The sequence below is a fragment of the Cydia amplana genome, chromosome 27, assembly GCF_948474715.1.
Source record: "Cydia amplana chromosome 27, ilCydAmpl1.1, whole genome shotgun sequence".
NCBI classification, from domain to species: Eukaryota; Metazoa; Arthropoda; class Insecta; order Lepidoptera; family Tortricidae; genus Cydia; species Cydia amplana.
The window spans coordinates 6,858,002-6,876,532 of record NC_086095.1 but is presented as its reverse complement, the minus strand read 5'-3'; the positions used below and the strand labels follow the sequence as shown (position 1 = coordinate 6,876,532).

At 36.9% G+C, this 18,531-nt stretch overlaps 1 protein-coding gene across 1 annotated transcript in view; it reads right to left on the bottom strand.

Annotated features, from left to right (window-relative positions):
- LOC134660472 (fatty acyl-CoA reductase wat-like) overlaps window positions 1-18,531 on the bottom strand; it is a 44,714-nt gene that overhangs the window by 7,395 nt on the left and 18,788 nt on the right. Inside the window, exons 3-6 of the mRNA XM_063516231.1 lie at window positions 7,948-8,041; window positions 6,361-6,483; window positions 5,558-5,712; window positions 5,080-5,196 (exon numbers count right to left, since the gene is read on the bottom strand). Of these exons, the coding sequence (XP_063372301.1) occupies window positions 5,080-5,196; window positions 5,558-5,712; window positions 6,361-6,483; window positions 7,948-8,041 (489 nt within the window). The remainder of the gene's footprint in view (window positions 1-5,079; window positions 5,197-5,557; window positions 5,713-6,360; window positions 6,484-7,947; window positions 8,042-18,531) is intronic.

Sequence of the window (18,531 nt, the reverse complement as noted above, 5' to 3'; positions counted from 1 at the left end):
GGCGACCATGCAGTATGTCATAAAAGTCGTCATGGATGTCGTTTTATACGTTTCAGGAAGTGATACGATAGGTTGTTCAGTGCGTGTGGTTCTGAAGAGGAACGAAAATTTTATTATTTTTGCGCTACGACGCACGGTTTAGGAGATCCAGGCCCTATAAAGATTTTTCTTTCCTTTTTTCTTCTATTTATTAGTTTTTTCTTTTCTTGTGTTTTTTAAATATGACTTAGGAGTTTCATAAAGGGGAATGAATATTTGATTATTTTTGCACTACGACGTACGGTTTAGGAGATACAGCATTATAAAGTTTTTTTTTTGTTTTTCTTTTTTGTTTTTTTTTTTAAATATTGATTAGGGGTTTCTTACAGAGGAATGAACATTTTATTATTTTTGCGCTACGACGCACGGTTTAGGAGATACAACCCATAAACATTTTTCTTTCTTTTTTTTTCTTTTTTTTTTAGTTTTCGTGTTTTTAAATATTACTTCCGGGACTCAAAGGGGACCGAAAATTTGATTATTCTTGCGCTACGAGGCACGGTTTAGAAGATACAGCATTATAAAGTTTTTTTTTGTTTTTCTTTTTATTTCTTTTTTTTTTATATTAATTAGGGGTTTCTTACAGAGGAATGAACATTTTATTATTTTTGCGCTACGACGCACGGTTTAGGAGATACAACCCATAAACATTTTTCTTTATTTTTTTTTTATTTTTTTTTGTTTTTCGTGTTTTTCAAATATTACTTTCGGAATTCAAAGGGGAACGAAAATTTGATTATTTTTGCGCTACGACGTACGGTTTAGGAGATACAGCATTATAAAGTTTTTTTTTGTTTTTTTTATTTTATTTCTTTTTTGTTTTTTTTTTAATATTAATTAGGGGTTTCTTACAGAGGAATGAACATTTTATTATTTTTGCGCTACGACGCACGGTGTAGGAGATACAACCCATAAACATTTTTGTTTTTTTTTGTTTTTCGTGTTTTTTAAATATTACTTCCAGAATTCAAAGGGGAACGAAAATTTGATTATTTTTGCGCTACGACGCACGGTTTAGGAGATACAGCATTATAAAGTTTTTTTAGTTTTTCTTTTTATTTCTTTTTTGTTTTTTTTTTTAATATTAATTAGGGGTTTCTTACAGAGGAATGAACATTTTATTATTTTTGCGCTACGACGCACGGTTTAGGAGATACAACCCGTAAACATTTTTATTATTTTTTTTTAATATTTTTTTTGTTTTTCGTGTTTTTTAAATATTACTTACGCGATTCAAAGGGGAACGAAAATTTGATTATTTTTGCGCTACGACGCACGGTTTAGGAGATACAGCATTATAAAGTTTTTTTTTATTTCTTTTTTGGTTTTTGTTTTTATATTAATTAGGGGTTTCTTACAGAGGAATGAACATTTTATTATTTTTGCGCTACGACGCACGGTTTAGGAGATACAGCATTATAAAGTTTTTCTTTTTATTTCTTTTTTGTTTTTTTTTTTAAATATTAATTAGGGGTTTCTTACAGAGGAATGAACATTTTATTATTTTTGCGCTACGACGCACGGTTTAGGAGATACAACCCATAAACATTTTTCTTTCTTTTTTTTTATTTTTTTTTTAGTTTTTTGTGTTTTTTTAATATTACTTACGGGCTTCAAAGGGGAACGAAAATTTGATTATTTTTGCGCTACGACGCACGGTTTAGGAGATACAGCCCTATAAAGATGAAAACTGATGATGATGATGATGATGATTAACCAAAACATGTCTATGGTTCACTCATCTGTCAGAAATGACAATTAAAATTAGGTTGGCAACAATGTATTCCATACAATATTTTTTAAGTGGTGATTACACGAAGTATCGTAAAAGTGCCAAAAAGATACTGCGTGTATGCACAAATACTTTTTTGGGGTATAGACTAAAGACTTGTCTTGACAACTATAAGAGAGCCGGGTTTAAAGGTGTGTGCACGACCCTTTAAATGACAAATAAAAGTACGGGAGTAGAAAAAAATCTTTATAGGACTGGATCTCCAAAACCGTGCGTCGTAGCGCAAAAATAATAAAAATTTCGTTCCTTTTCAGAACCACACGCCGAACAACCTATCACATTACGACATTATTATTATTTCACATTGCATACTGTAATAATGTCTCAAATAAGAATTTAAGTTTCACCATTCTAGATTAACATAAAGAATAATGACATAAGACTATGAACTCTAACTAGTAGAATTAAAGTTTAGTTTTACTAACGTACCTACATAATTATCTTTAATCGAATCGAATTTAATTGAATCATTTTTACAAGCAAGCAGTAACATCAATAAATAGGTGCAGTGTTGCCAGATGAAATTTGAAATATTCAGTAGAAAAAAATCGTTTTAGCAGTAGATAGGGGAAAAAAGCAGTAGATTTAAAAAGCTTGGAGGATATAATCAAACGGAGACGCCATGTCTGTAATTTTCTGTACAAAACAGTCTGCCGATTTTTGCGGGGGAGGGGAACGTCAAATGTATGCGTAACGTAAAAATAGCCATGTCAGATAAACGTCAGTCCATACATTGTGTATGACCGTTGGCCGCCTATTTTCGACAGAGGGGAAAGCCTGTTAATGGCTACTCCGTTTAGTTGTATCCTCCAAGTTAAAAAGTGATGTCTGCAATAGGTAAAATTTAAAATAAATAAATTATGCTCTGACCTGACACCAACCTCCCATAGAAAATTTGTTTTTTTTTTTTCCTTTTTCTGCTGACAAACTGGGCGTAATTGAGTATTGCTGGCAAACCAAATTGTCAGTAACAGTAAAATGAAGAGTATCATTCTGTCTCTTACTTCTGTTATTACCCTATGCGCGCACGAGCAACTTTGTCGCCGCGACTTTGTGTTTTGTCTCTGTCGCACTTGACTTCGACACTTGAGTGCGACAAAGACAAAACACAAAGTCGCGGCGACAAAGTTGCTCGTGCGCGCATAGGGTTATAATTAATAAATGAGCACATGTTTTTTTTCTACTCATCATTCGCTTGCCCTTTATCCCATTCATTTGGGGTCGGCGCAGCATGTGTTTTTCTTCCATACCTCTCTCTCGCCCGTCATCTCATCATTTACTTGCGTTCGTTTCATATCATCTCTCACACAGTCCATCCACCTTTTCCTCGGTTTTCCTCTCCCGTTAATTCCCTCCACATTCATTCGTAATACCTTTCTCGTCACATGACTCAGTCCATCCATCTTTTCCTCGGTTTTCCTCTCCCATTAATTCTCTCCACATTCATTCGTAATACCTTTCTCGTCACATGACTTTCATCCGCATCACATGCCCATACCACGCTAGGCGATTCGCTCTTACTTTTTCTACTATGGGTGCAACATTCCGAGTAGGCTTCCTCTTATACTCGTATACTCATTCCTTATCCTATCCATTCTTGTCACACCACACATCCATCTTAACATTCTCATTTCCGCTACATGCAATCTCTTCTCATCCGTCACCTTTAGGGCCCAACACTGATCCATACATGACGACAGGTCTTATGATGGTTTTATAAATGATACCCCTCGTTTTCGAAAAATCAGTAGCTCACCAGCAAAAAGCAGTAGATCAGTAGATATTTTTAAAATCAGATAGATTTACTGCTTAATCAGTAGATCTGGCAACACTGAATAGGTGTCTCATTTAATATAATTCGACTAAATTACATTTCAGCAACACCTCCATATTTATCAAAATAAATCAAGGCATTATCCAACCTATATAATCTTGACGTATATTATATCAAAGACGCCTGTACCTAATATAAACCGACCAAGTAACGAATTACCTATACCATCATATTTAACAAACTAATTTATGACGTTTTGCAACCTTCTTATTTAGGCAAATATATTCCGACACAGCCGGGTGGTATTCTATCTGTCCAATCTCGGTCCAATGTGTATTTGCGTCTCACATTTTGCTTAATGAGAGAGTGAGACGCAATGCATATTGGACAAAGATCTTAAACAAGTAGAATACCACCTCTTTCATTTGATAAACAGAAAAGAATAATGACAAAAGACTATGAACTCTAACTACTAGAATTAAAGTTGAGTTTTACTAACGTACATAATTATCTTTAATGTATTTTGACTGATTCTATTTCAATTTGACAGAAGCCCTGCCGTATTTATGGTCAATAAGGTCTACTGGCCTTAAAATTGTGTATGAAATTACAAGCAAATATCAGCTTAAAGAATGATAGTGTTAACGTTAGTTTGGTAACGTTAGTTTATAATGTGAATTGCGTAACGTTAACAAGCCCTGCAATAAAAAGTAAAATTACCGGTAAAATTAACGTTAACTAGCTAACGTTATAATAATGTTAAGTTAACAAGTATCGTTACCATTTACTACCGGTAATAAGGTAACTTTATGATTTTAACGTTAAGTAACGTTACTTTATAATGTGAATTGGTAACGTTAACAAGCCCTGGTTTGAGGACTACAGCCTTTAGTTTAATTTATTGCTCCTGTTACAGGAAGCACCCTATATATGTAGTAATCAGGGACCTAATTTAATCACATCCTCAACGAAACGGGTATGGGCATGAAGAGAAATCTTAAACTTGTCACGCAGGAGCTGAACATTCTGACGAGATACTCTTTGTATTAGAGCAGTCTCTATGCCCTAAACGATCTGTTGATGGCAGTAAGGATAGAAGATATTCCACTGCTGACTTCTTCCAGTGCCATCTCCTACCGGAGGTCGGCTATCATGAGGGTTATGCGAACTTAGACACAGCTGCGCGGAATAATGAGCGTGTGCTCTGTTTGAACCATGTTCGGAGATTTTTGAGCCATGAGTTACGTCTTCGTCCGGATGATCTTTTCCCTTGGATCTTTCCTTGGATAATGAGTTGGAGGAGTTCATACTTCTCGTTTCGCATGATATGACCAAGGTACTACTACTGACTTGGATACGAAAATGGTGATTTTTAGTCTATGATTGCTAAAGTTGGTTTTCAGCAGTTAACAAATCTTCAGAGTTGGTATTGCTTGCAGTACTGAAAGCCTCAAAATGTTGGTGGTTTTCTTACCCAGGTGTGATGCTGTTAATTGTCTTCTCGTCCAGGCTCTCTGCTAGATCGATGAGCTTGTCTCCGGGGATGGGGCTCTCGTAGAACACCTCGTCTATCTCGCTCAGGGTGCAGTTGCTGGGGATGAACAGATAAACATGCAATTATTACAGACACAAGTCTGATGCAGCCAATATTGGAATCCATACTTCAACACAGATTTACTAACAGTTAGAGCGACCTGTATATTTGTTGACCAGTTCGCGTATCCTATCGTCACAGAATGTTGTTATTATTTGTTTATATAATCTTTAATGATCAGAAATCTTTTGGTACTAATTTTTTTACTTGTGAAGTGTATCTGTTGTTATACCTAAAAACAGTGAGAACCAAGGTGGTCGAAACCGAAAGCACGGTAAGGCTACTGCACCGGTGGTTGTGGACCTTTTTCCGAAAAGTAGACACCATTCTGTTGTTATGATAATAGTGATGTAGCTACCTGTATGCAGTAGAGATGTGGACCATCGCCTTCAGCTTGGTACAGGCCCGCGCCAGCAGCATCATTTCTCTGGTGCCTCTGACGTTTATGAAGACTGCATCCCGAAGAGGTTCGTTGAAGCGAAGCGTTGCTGCGCCGTGGAAGATTACGTCAACCTGAGAAAAACAATACAGATTGAAAATTTCAAGGATTTAAGAAAAAAACATCGCCAGATTAGCCAGCAGGGAGGGGAAGTTGATATCGCCGATGGCCTGGAGGAGGGGAGGCGGGACATATATTGATTGTATTATCTCCCCTTGGCCCCCTTGATTTTAGAATTTATATAGAAAAAAATCACCACCTTGAGCGAGATTTTGCGAAGTTCTGAAACACCGGCAAGTTGCTTTAGGTAAATGATATATGCATCGAACTTTCCCCGATGATGTAGGTGAATCTTTTCCTCACTTCCTTCTTTGATTGAAATGATCGTCTAAGACAGGGGTCTCCAAACCCCGGCCCACGACGCGTTCCAATCTGGCCCGCCGACACTCAAAGCGAGTGCCCACTGTCCGGCCCGCGGGAGCCAGGCTCCAGGGGTTCAGCATTCATTGAGAGTGGAACTGTTCCTAACAGCAGCAACCAGACAACCTCCCCCGGCGCAAATACTGACGGTGGCCCGCTCGAAAGTATCTGAGGCGCAATATGGCCCTCAGCTAAAAGAGTTTGGAGACCCCTGGTCTATGAAATGTCAGGATTTGCACGCTAATATCCAGACTTTTGTCCCTCTAACTCTGTGGATGTATGTTTGTTCTTAGTGTTCTTACCTCGTCAACAACCGTCTGTCTGTCACTCTCGCTGATCCCGAGGCCCAGTTTCCCCACGTCCCCTTCGACCACACCGATCTTTGACATGAAGTCGGGGACCTGCTTGCGTAGGCGTTCGTACAGCTGTAACAGAGAAAACGATAGTTAGTCCAACCAAATTTATCAGTAAATAAGAACAAAACTATACTCATCCTTTTATTTTGGGTGCTAGTACTAGTGTAAAACAAAGATAGTATGATTCTCTCTGTCTATGTTTGAAATGAGACAATCGGATTCTTATACAAACTATAACAATATCACTAGGTACCTACATAATAGTATAAAGCAAAGTCGCTTCCCGCGTCTGTCTGTATGTATGTATGTATGCTTAGATCTTTAAAACTACGCAACGGATTCTGATGCGGTGTTTTTGATAGATAGAGTGATTCAAGAGGAATGTTTTTGTATAATTTATTAACCCGTGCGAAGCCGGGGCGGGTCGCTAGTTATAAATAAAGAACTTGTGTTGGTAGGAACTAGAGTCCTTTGAGTCTAAATTTGTAGGTGATTTGTAGAATTCGGCTCATTTTGATGGGTATCATCTTGGGTCGTCCTATTCGTTTTTCGTCAAGTTCTTCAATTAGTCCTATTCTGCTTTCGTCACTCATTCTACATTGAAAGCCACCGACGATTGTGACGAATGTAGAATGAGTGACGAAAGCAGAATAGGACTAATTTAAGAACTTGACGAAAAACGAATGGGACGACCCAAGATGATACCTTTTGATGCTCGCTAAATAACTTCCGAGTCTTTAGCGCAACTAACTCAAAAGTTCTCGAGCCTCCGAATAAAGACTCCGTTAAAAATTTTATATGTTTTATCTAAATATACCAGTAGCAGTAAACTGCCTTAGTAATTATTTATTCTTTTATTCTTTATTCTAAATTCTTGCGTGCTTACATAAAATGCCTGCCAAAAGATTACACTATAGATGAATGTAAATGCTAAATATTGTTTTAGATGCATTTTAAAGCAAATAGATTACGCATTATGCATTTGAATGCATCACAGCATATACTATTTTTGTATGCATCGCGCGTAAAATTTTCCTTAAGAGAGATTCGAATTTTCAGAATTGATCTCTCTTTGATCTTATTTTGTAACACTCGCAGCGTATCTCGACTTTTATATTTTGTTTTTAAAGTGCGAGCGAGATGCGATTATAATAACAAAATGGTACAGTCACCTGCAATAATATGTTACACAACGAAGGCCGCAAAAATATCTGACACGATCTTATTTGTAGAGCCATAAGAGCGTGTCACATATTATTGCGGCGTTCGATGAGTAACATATATTATAGCAGGTGACTGTATCAATTTTGAAAACTATGAATGGGTCCAGAACTGAAAAATTAAAATTTGTAGATTAGAAAATTTGTAAAAAAACACATATTCGGTATTTTACCCTCTTCGCAAAAAGAGGGATACTATTATACTCGTAAATTCAACATGTACTCGTATATTTTTTGCATTGATCTGTATTTGTGTATGTATGTATCTCTCAAACGGATGAACTTTGTATTTAAATGTGATTTGAATACTGACCGGGTCCTCAAACTGTTCCTGTAGTCTTTTCTGTATTTCTTTGTTCTTCTTTGGTCGCGCCAGAAGATAGATCTTCTTTATGTCTGGACATGTTCTGAAAATAAAAATATTGAAAATATTTATTTATGTTGTAGGGATTACTTTTAATGATACCCAAAGGTGATACCTCTATGTGTCAGATAAGATTGTTCGGCCCATTTACCCAAGTCAAAAATGTACTGAGAGCATCAAACATCAAACATCAACATTTATTCAGCAAATAGGCCACAAGGGCACTTTTACACGTCAACATGGAATTTACATAGCAAAAAAAAAAACACATCAACAATTATAAAATACAACTCAGGCGCAAATATCAAATCAAACTAAAGTATTAAGTGGGCGTTTTTAGGGTTCCGTAGCCAAATGGCAAAAAACGGAACCCTTATAGATTCGTCATGTCCGTCTGTCTGTCTGTCTGTCTGTCTGTCCGTCCGTATGTCACAGCCACTTTTCTCCAAAACTATAAGAACTATGCTATTGAAACTTGGTAAGTAGATGTATTCTGTGAACCGCATTAAGATTTTCACACAAAAATAGAAAAAAAAACAATAAATTTTGGGGGTTCCCCATACTTAGAACTGAAACTCAAAAATTTTTTTTCATCAAACACATATGGGACGTCTGGGGTATCTATGAATAGGTCGTCAAAAATGATATTGAGGTTTCTAAAATATTTTTTTTCTAAACTGAATAGTTTGCGCGAGAGACACTTCCAAAGTGGTAAAATGTGTGTCCCCCCCCCCCTGTAACTTCTATAATAAGAGAATAATAAAATAAAAAAAATATATGATGTACATTACCATGTAAACTTCCACCGAAAATTGGTTTGAACGAGATCTAGTAAGTAGTTTTTTTTAATACGTCATAAATCGCCTAAATACGGAACCCTTCATGGGCGAGTCCGACTCGCACTTGGCCGCTTTTTTTTTTGTTGTCCCCTACACTTTTTTTTTTCAAATTTGGGATTTTTTATGTTATTTCTACTCAGTCGGCCTAGCCAAAGTGACAATCGCTATCGCTTCGACAACGAAACGCTTTGTGTCTCTCTATCACTCTTCCATATTAGTGCGACAGTGACAGTTGCGTTTCGATCGCTACGGAGCGTAAGCGATTGGCATGTTGGCTACGCGGCCAGAACCACTAGCTCTTTCTATCCTAATAGGAGAAAAAAAGTGTCCTAAGGTTTTTATTTCCATTCCGTCACCATTTTTCATAGACTTTGTATGGCGGTTGCGTAATGGAAAGATCGAAAAATGTATGGAAATTTTGGGACACTTTTTTTCTCCTATTAGGATAGAAAGAGCTCGTGATTCTGAGTAGAAATAACATAAAAAATCCCAAATTTGAAAAAAAAAGCGTAGTGGACAACAAAAAAAAAACGCCCAAGTACGATGTATAAAGTCTCTAAATGTCGAATTACCTAATTAAAACATTCATTAAGAAAGAAAATGATCAGAAAATGAGCTTCTCTATATTCTGGGTTCTCCTGTATATATTAATTCGTCTATGCTCTCAATGACTAAACAAAACAATCGGATTGATTTACGCCGGGCAGCAGGCGGCGAACATTCGTAAGGCTATCGCTACGTGCGCCGCATGCTTAAATTATAGTCCAAGCGAATGAAGGCCGGAATGGAGACCAAATGGTTGTATTTTGAGTCGAAAACGCTCGACATGTTTCACTCCGTACCGAACAGTGTCATCAGGAGCTTGCGTTGAGTGACGGACCGGCGCCCGTACGTGAGTAACCTGTTAGGGTCCCGTTTTAGGGAGGAGTTTTGGCCGAAGGGTGTCAAGTTTCGGCGGTTCCGCGGCCGGCTTCCTGACACTGCGGGGTTGCGTAATGCATCGCAATCATGTGATTTTTAGTGTTTAGTTATATTTTTATAATATGTACCTATGCTAGTTTTAAGGTATTTATGTATGGGCCACTAGTTGCCTGAAATAAACATTTCATTCATTAATTTTTACCCTTTGAGTTTGGGTACCTACGGGCAGCCGACACTTTGTTTTCTAAAGAAAGCATCACGTGATCACGGGTGACCTGTTACAGAAATTAATGAAGTGTTGTCGGTTACCTCGGCCCAGGCCCGGTCGTCCTTAACTCGTTTACGAATTGTCAGTTATTAACTTATTTTAATGTGGACGATTGTACACTCAAAAGGTTAGCTTGTTAACACACAAATAACGGTATGCAAATTTAATGACAGGCTACATATATTGCCAAAAGAATATACTGTCACTGAGACACCTACAATCAATTATTTACAAACAACAGTTATTTAGAAAGTATTCTAGTAGTGTTACTATGTTTAATCCGTGTCAAGTGTCAAGCTATCTATTCACATGTCATTGTACAGTCATCAGATATAACGGAGCGGCCAAGGTGTTCACAAATATCTTTACAAAGCCTCTATAAAGGGACCCACTGATTACCAGTCCGCCGTACGATATCGGTCTGTCAGTTGACAGCTCCGAACAACTGATAGGCCGATATCGTCCGGCGGACTGGTAATCAGTGGGCCCCTTTTTATCAAGACGTTAAAAGTGCTTGTTGTGGGAAAATTATGAGCGTCTCGGCCGCTCCGATATATTTGATGGCGTCATGACCCAATGACCATAGGTTTTATATTAGCTGTGTGGGGATGGGTCATATCATTTGACAGTTAACAGGAGTCATGTGGCTTTCCACGAAGAAGGGTCATTATAGGTACTCATTATGCTACAAGTGCAATAAGGACTTAGTAGTACTTTAGTATTTCTGTGGCAATTTCAGATAAAAAGGACCTTCTTGCACTTGAAGCATAAGGACCCTTCTTTGCCGGAAAGCCACATATTAAGGGGCCACGAAAGTTCATAAATTCTTGTCACTACAAGCGACTATCGCTTTTTCCGCACACACGCATATGCACACATTGATATAAAAGCATTCCGCGGTATTCGGAAAACAAGATCCGTTCTAGAGAAGAGAACGATACGATATGTACTAGATACCAACTAGTTTAGATTTAAACTAGATATCTTTTTTTGAAGAAGAAGAAGAAGAAGATGTATTTATTGTCACAACACAACAGCGAATACATGACACACAATATTAAAAAAAAGAAGTTACTTAACCTATAAACATTAGGTATACCTGTTATCTATTGTAACTTAATAACTAAACATTTGCTGTGACAAATGGTTTGGGCGTCAGCATAATGCTGCCAGCATCAACTCAGCATGAGTGACACTGCCGCGCTGTTTTTCAGCCCAGACCAGGTTACCAATTAAAATAAATTAAATTAGCTCCGTACTTAACATCTACACAACACAGATACAATATTTAGACTTAGCCACTAACGAAAAAAAGGCAAAATAAACTTTAGTGCATATAATTGAATAAATAACAAATTGCTAAAATCTTGTAGACTACTCATCTATTATTCTATTTATTTATTTATTTTTCCTATTAGGTACGTACATTTGCCATTTATTTGCCATATTAAGCGTTTGCAGTGTTTTTTATATGTAATCAAACAACTTTTGCAGCTCAATTCGGGCAACCAATGTCACTTTTACGTTACATTATCGTTTTAAGATGGTTTCAGCATCGTTTTGAGATCTAAAAATACACAACGAGACGTTTTAGACATTGTGAAAATCGTGCAAGAGCATCTCCAAAATCGCGGAAATGTCAAATTTGACAGGTTATATCTTAAACATATCGTTATCGTATATTGGTGATGTGTAAAAGATATCTAGTAGATGTCTATTTCAAAATCAGAATCGGGCCCATTGTCATGTGTGAATCGCCTAAATATGGCATCCGACTTAGCATCAATAGATTTCTAACGGGTTTTATTGGAACGTCCATTATCCGTTACTTGCATTCATCTTTAGTATCTTAACCGACTTTTAATAAGGAGGTTACGAATATAAATAGACTTATGTACCGTAAACTCAGATGAGCGTGATTTAAATAAATATAAAATATCTGGGAGCCGAGCTTTCCTCGGAAAACATATAAAAACTCAAAAATGCGCGTTTTCCTAGAGATAAGACCTATAGTTAGATCGATTTATCGCCCCCGAAAATCCCCACACACATTAGCACATTTAATCGAAATCGTTAGAGCCGTTTCCGAGATCCCCGAAATATAATTATGTACCTACATAATACCTATACAAGAATTGCTCGTTTAAAGCATTGATATAGTATAAAGAACTGGATACCCAATCAGCCGCCAAAAATGGCCCCACAAAAGTAATGTCAAAACAGATCACGCATCACTTTTTCGTTTAGTCTTGTTTGAAACGCTCAAATGTGAAGTTGTCAACAATTACGAAATGTGCCGTTAAAATATGTAAAAATAACAATGATAAAACAAGGAAAAAGGATGGAATGTATTTCTTTCGGTTAGTTCTTTGGATAGCATTACATAATTTATGTAATCTGGTGGTAATTTTATGGTTTTGAATAAATTAATTTGTTAGTACCAAAGAAGGGATGTCAAGGAACAAAAATCTAATGAGTCGATGTGAGGTCAATATTTTTTTATATTTTTATATGGAATTCATAAGGAATAATATTATGTTTAAATTCAAGATTTCCAAGAAAACCTATGCGACGTGCAAAGTGGACTGCTATTTAATTATAGCAAGAGATAGGCGTGATGCAGTTTTAAACAAGGCAAAACGGCACTTGTGTGTTCGGCCCATTTCCCTGTTTCCGACATATACACCACCAATAAGGGCTACTAACTGTAAATGCTAAACCTGTCTGAACACAGTGACACAGGATTTTTTTATAAAGTATAGGTAGACTTTACAAAAAAAATACAATCAGTACCTAAATGTCCCCGTGCACCCGTGCTATGAGTAAATGTAGATCTTAAATACACAGTTATTTGGTACTACTTATTAGTAGAATTTATTTCAAGGAAATTAGTATTTAAAGACGTATACGAATTAAAAATTTAATTTGTTTGAATTTGAACCACGAATTAATTTTATTTGAGCTCTCGATTAAATTAAATTTGTTTTATTTATTACTTCAATTGGTTTTCCTGTACAGTAATACATATTAAAGTGTACCAAAGTGACTCCATTCGTTCATTATTCTCGTTTGACGTTGTTTGACGTAAATACGTTACGTTTAGTGCCATCGGACTAAATTTTTTAACAGTGTTGGTACTTATGTTTGCAAATTTGACACTTAATGCTTACGACATTAAGCTCTTTTCTGTACGAAACATTTATCTTGACTCAAAATTTACGTAAGCGTTTTTATCATCAATGCAAATGGTGCGAAACGTCATTGGGATCCACATTTGTTGACGTTTTTGTTCTGCTTTGTGTGTCTATTTCTTTTATATTAAGTCAGTGGTTTAAAGGAATAAATAAATGTAACTAAATATTTTGGGGACATTTTTACACAGATCGGCCTAGCTCCAAACAAAGCTTGTACTATGGGTACTAGGCGACCATATAAGGTCAATGTGGCTAAATCCGTCATAGGGACTATTCCGTCCATTACATTTCGTTTTTTTAGCATTAGAAATAAGGTAAACAATCTTGACGTGTCTTTTTATTGAAAAACACGTTTTAAAAATAAATAATGTCAAATATGTAACAATTATTAATCTAATACGATCATTTATATTCTTCTGGTTTCATAAGTAATAGTTACTGATTTTTAAAAAGTGTTTATCAATTAAGAGACATGTCAAGATCGCTTACCTTCTTTCTAATGCTAAATAAAACGAACTATAGCGCTTTTCTCGAACAACGAACAAAATTGATAAATTCATCGACAAAGCAGCGATTGCTTTTTAGTTTCAGCGATCAAAAGCAAATGTTTTTTTCCTACGATTGAAAATCAAAGAAATTATACGCTCGTGGACGGAATAGCCCCTATGATATAATTAGCCACATTGACCTTATAGGTACTTATTTTCTGGGATAAAAATACAAATGTCGGTTATAGAGGTTCGACGGGACGAGAGAGAGAATGACGGCACCACTAACTTACGTAAAAGTCGTTTATATACAAAAAAACCTTTAAATCATGTACAACGGGTGCAAAGGTTAACAGCCATAAAACGTTAAATGTAAAATATTACTTCATATAACAATGTATATTTTACTATTAAATTACTATGTTGGCAAGTTATACTTAAACATAGGTACTAATAAAATAGCACTTTACTAGTTTACTTGAGCAAACGATAGGAAGTGCATACCTATTTTAAGATACCAGAAGTTGCTACTTTTCACACTTAATATACCTATTTGTGTTGTATTTTTTGTGCGTACAGCATGGGCATAATAATCACTAGGTACATAGTATGAAACAAAGTCGCTTCCCGCTGTCTGACTGTCCCTATGTATGCTTAGATCTTTAAAACTACGCAACGGATATTGATGCGGTTAGTGATTCAAGAGGAAGGTTTATGTATAACTTGTTAACCCTTGCGAAGGCGGGGCAGGTCGCTAGTTAATAGTAAGTATATCCAAATAGTTATTCAGCAGGTAATGTCATAGGTGCTAATTTTGGCCACGCTAAAATTAACGTGGTCAGTTATTATGGCACACGTGGGATGAGTGATGACACCACGTTAATGTAAATTTGAATGCTTCCGCTAATTGAAATAATTCCATAGTAACCTGTGGTGTAAATAACAAACACAGCTCAGGGGTCCTAGCCAAGACAGTCTTACAAAGACAAACGCCAAGCGAAGAGAAAAAAAAAATCCCAGCCAAGTGTGAGTCGGACTCGCGTTCCAAGGGTACATTAAGCCTGACTCACGCTTGACTGCACATTTCGAATAGGTTTTCCTGTCATCTACAGGTAAAATTTTAGACCCAGTCGTTTCGGAGATAAAGGGGCGGAATGGTCGGACAGACAGACAGACAGACGCACGAGTGATTCTATAAGGGTTCCGTTTTTTCTTTTTGAGGTACGGAACCCTAATTATCGGGATGACAGAGATGCTACGCAATGTTACTTGAATATTTCCATATTGGCGTTTTCTATCAACCTCCAAGGGGTCGGGGAAGGGGTCTTCGCGCTTAAACCGCTGAACCGATGTGGAAGAAATTGAGGATAGTTTGAGGCCCGAGAAAAGGATATAGGGTAACTGCTATATAGTTATTGGCCACTGTTAACAATAAGGCTTCAATTGGCTTGTTTCTTTCTGATTTGTTAGGAGTGGCCAATTACTATGTAGCCAATAAGTAATTACTATAGCAGTCAGCCTAGGATGGTAATTATTAGCGACCCGCCCCGGTTTCGCACGGGTTAACAAATTATACATAAACCTTCCTCTTGAATCACTCTATCTATTAAAAAAAAACCGCATCAAAATCCGTTGCGTAGTTTTAAAGATCTAAGCATAATACATAGCGACAGATAGACAGCGGGAAGCGACTTTGTTTTATTTATACTATGCCTATGTAGTGATCATAAACATCCCGCGCAGACAAAGTCACAATGCCTATGTAGTGATCATAAACATCCCGCGCAGACAAAGTCACAAGCAGAAACTAGTCCTGCTATAAATATATCGAGCTACCCTTTATTATAGCAAATAATTATGCAAACAAGTGTCATTGGAAATTAATAAATAATTATCAACATGGCGCCACGGAAACACCAGATGTCTTAGCGTTCCGTAAGTAGTAGACTTCTTTCTTAGATTTGTATACATTTTTGCATAATCTGCATTCTGTTGTATTTGCTATCTGTTACTTAGTTAGTCCATTAAAGATTTACATGATGGTTGTATTTGAAAACATTTAATACAGAGAATCTCTTCACTATCATTAATGCCAAACTGCTATAAGTATAAATTACCTAGGTGCATTAAAAATAACTGCTGCGTGATTTATGTGCGCAGTAATAATAAGTAGGCAGATTTTCTTTAAACTAGTTTTTAAGAACATCTGCTTATTTATTTATTAGAAACAAGATTAGAATTTTATTGTAGTACTAGCGACCCGCCTCGGCTTTTCACGGGTTAACAAATTATACACAAACCTTCCTCATGAACAAGACTTACGAATAAATCTCTGTGACTCCTTAATTTTGTCTAAGTTGGGTTATGCCGATGGTGTCTATGGTAGTTGCTTGCTGGCGCGTACTTCTACTTTGGTACAACGTATACAAAATGCTTGCGCTCGATATTGTTTTAATGTACCACGCCGTTCCCATATCACTCCATTTCTAAACAAAAATAAACTATTGAATATGTCTGCCAGGCGAACTTTACACTTCTCTTTGTTGATTTTTGGAGTCATGCATACCAAAAAACCTTCATATTTATTTGATAAGTTAAAATACTCTAAGCGTGAAGTGCGGGGTGCGCAGCGGCTTGTTGTTCCGAAGCACAGTACGTCTGCTTTTCGTGGCAGCTTTCGTTACGCCGCCACGAAGTGTTGGAACAATCTGCCACCTCCAATTAGAAATTGTACGTCAATAGCAACCTTTAAAATTAAGATTAAAGAATATTTAACCGATGTTCAAACTTCCAACATATGAACTGACGTACTGCGTTAGATATTATTATTATTATTGTTATCAATTAATTAACTCAACTGTCACCTCGTCTCTCATATGTTATCTCTCTCTCCTAAGTTTTGCTTTATTTTATATTTTTATATTTTTTATGTGTATTTTAATTGGTTGCCCTGAAAACCAGCGCCATGGCTAAGGACATTAGTCATCGGCATATGCTGAGTGGCATCCATTCTGGTGTCTTGTACTAGAATAAGATGTATTATAGGTTAAGCATGTATTTCAACACCAAATAAACCTTTTCTATTCTATTCTATTCTATTCTAAGAATCACTCTATCTATAGGTGAAAAACGCATGAAAATCCGTTCAGTAGTTTTAGTTTATCGCGAACATACAAACAGACGCGGCGGGGGGGGGGGGGGGGGCTTTGTTTTATAAGGTGGAGTAAATAAGGCAGGCAGATTTTCTGATTATTGTAAAAATTTGAAGCGAAAACAGATTTCATAGAAATTTTTAAATGCTTCTAACGGCCAAGATGCTCACCAATATCTGAACTCGCTTCTATTGTCAAGGCGCTAGAGTGCGTGTTCAGATATTTGTGAGTATCTCGGCCGCACCTATATATCTGATGGCGACTGTTCAGTGCGTACTAACGGTATTGCATCAATCACCGTGCGACCGCTGAATGTATAATATAATGTAGAACAAAGATTAGGATTATATAATGTTGAAGTTGAATCTGCCGCCCGTGTGCTTGTGACTTTTTATTTGGGTGAATCAACGTTGTGTTTTGTGAAATTATTCTTATTCTTAACTACGGAACCCTACACTGACCATGGCCCGATATGCTCTTGGCCGAATTTTTTGCTTTTAGTATGTACTGCCATAACTTTTGCCCGCCATTTTCTGTAACTTTTTATCTTTTCAACCAAAAAAAATCTTACCTATACAAGGGTTGGCCGGTCGAAGTATTTAGCAGATGGCGCCATCATAGCTTGCCCTGTCAATCCATAGAATTGTGTCAAATTTTTGTTTTTTTACTGCCCTGGATGCCTGGATTTAAGCCAAATCTCATAGAAAAAGGGGCAAGCTATGATGGCGCCATCTATGCAAACATTTGACAGTTGCCAACCCCATTCTGACACTATTAAAATTCCTCGCAGAATTTCAACCTTAAATGCTGAACGGTATTGTATAAGACATACGGATTAATTAACTAATCTAATTGTGATGGGACGCACGCACACATGCCACGGTCGCCTGCGCACATTTAGGACATTGTTTCAAAACGACGTAAGCGGTTCACTGTAGAACGACGCCATACTTACGGTTTGACATGAGAATTTTCTGTTCTTCGACGATAACTTCTTACTGTCTCAACGAAAATTTATGAAATTTAGTAAGGATCTTGAGAATATGTTTAGGACTGTCCCTCTCAAATTTCACGATTTTTAGTCAACACCATAAAAAGTTATTATCAAAAAACAGAAAATTGTCATGTATGGCATCGTTCAAAAGTACGACGGACTTAGGACTTTTACTTCGATTTGAGGATTGCGTAAACAGATATTGAAAGGTATTAAGCGCCTTGGATGGGAATGAAGATAGGCCCTTTTAGAGTGTGGGTTAGATCTATGTCGGTGGGTCTAGGCTACGCTGTCTAAGCTTTCACTACAATCACTTGAATTTTAATGACTGCCATTTTTCGTTAAAAGAGTAAAATTGGCGTAAAAGCGATTGGCAAAAATTTCCTACATGAGATTTTTGTACGTACATAATTATTATTTCATATCAACTCAAATTCCTAGGTATGACAAACGCCGAGGCCAAAATCTGGCTTTGATATAAACTCGAGTTTTTAAACTAAATTTGAGGCTCCCACAACACCACAGTACCTGTTATAACTATTACAGGCTACACTAGAACTTTAGTATCTGGTACTCGCTTTGGACTTCGGCCTCGTCAACCATGATATATTTTGCTTGACAATGACTTACTTTAGTAACTTCTCCACCAGCAGTTTCCAAGAACCCAGTTCCCCCCG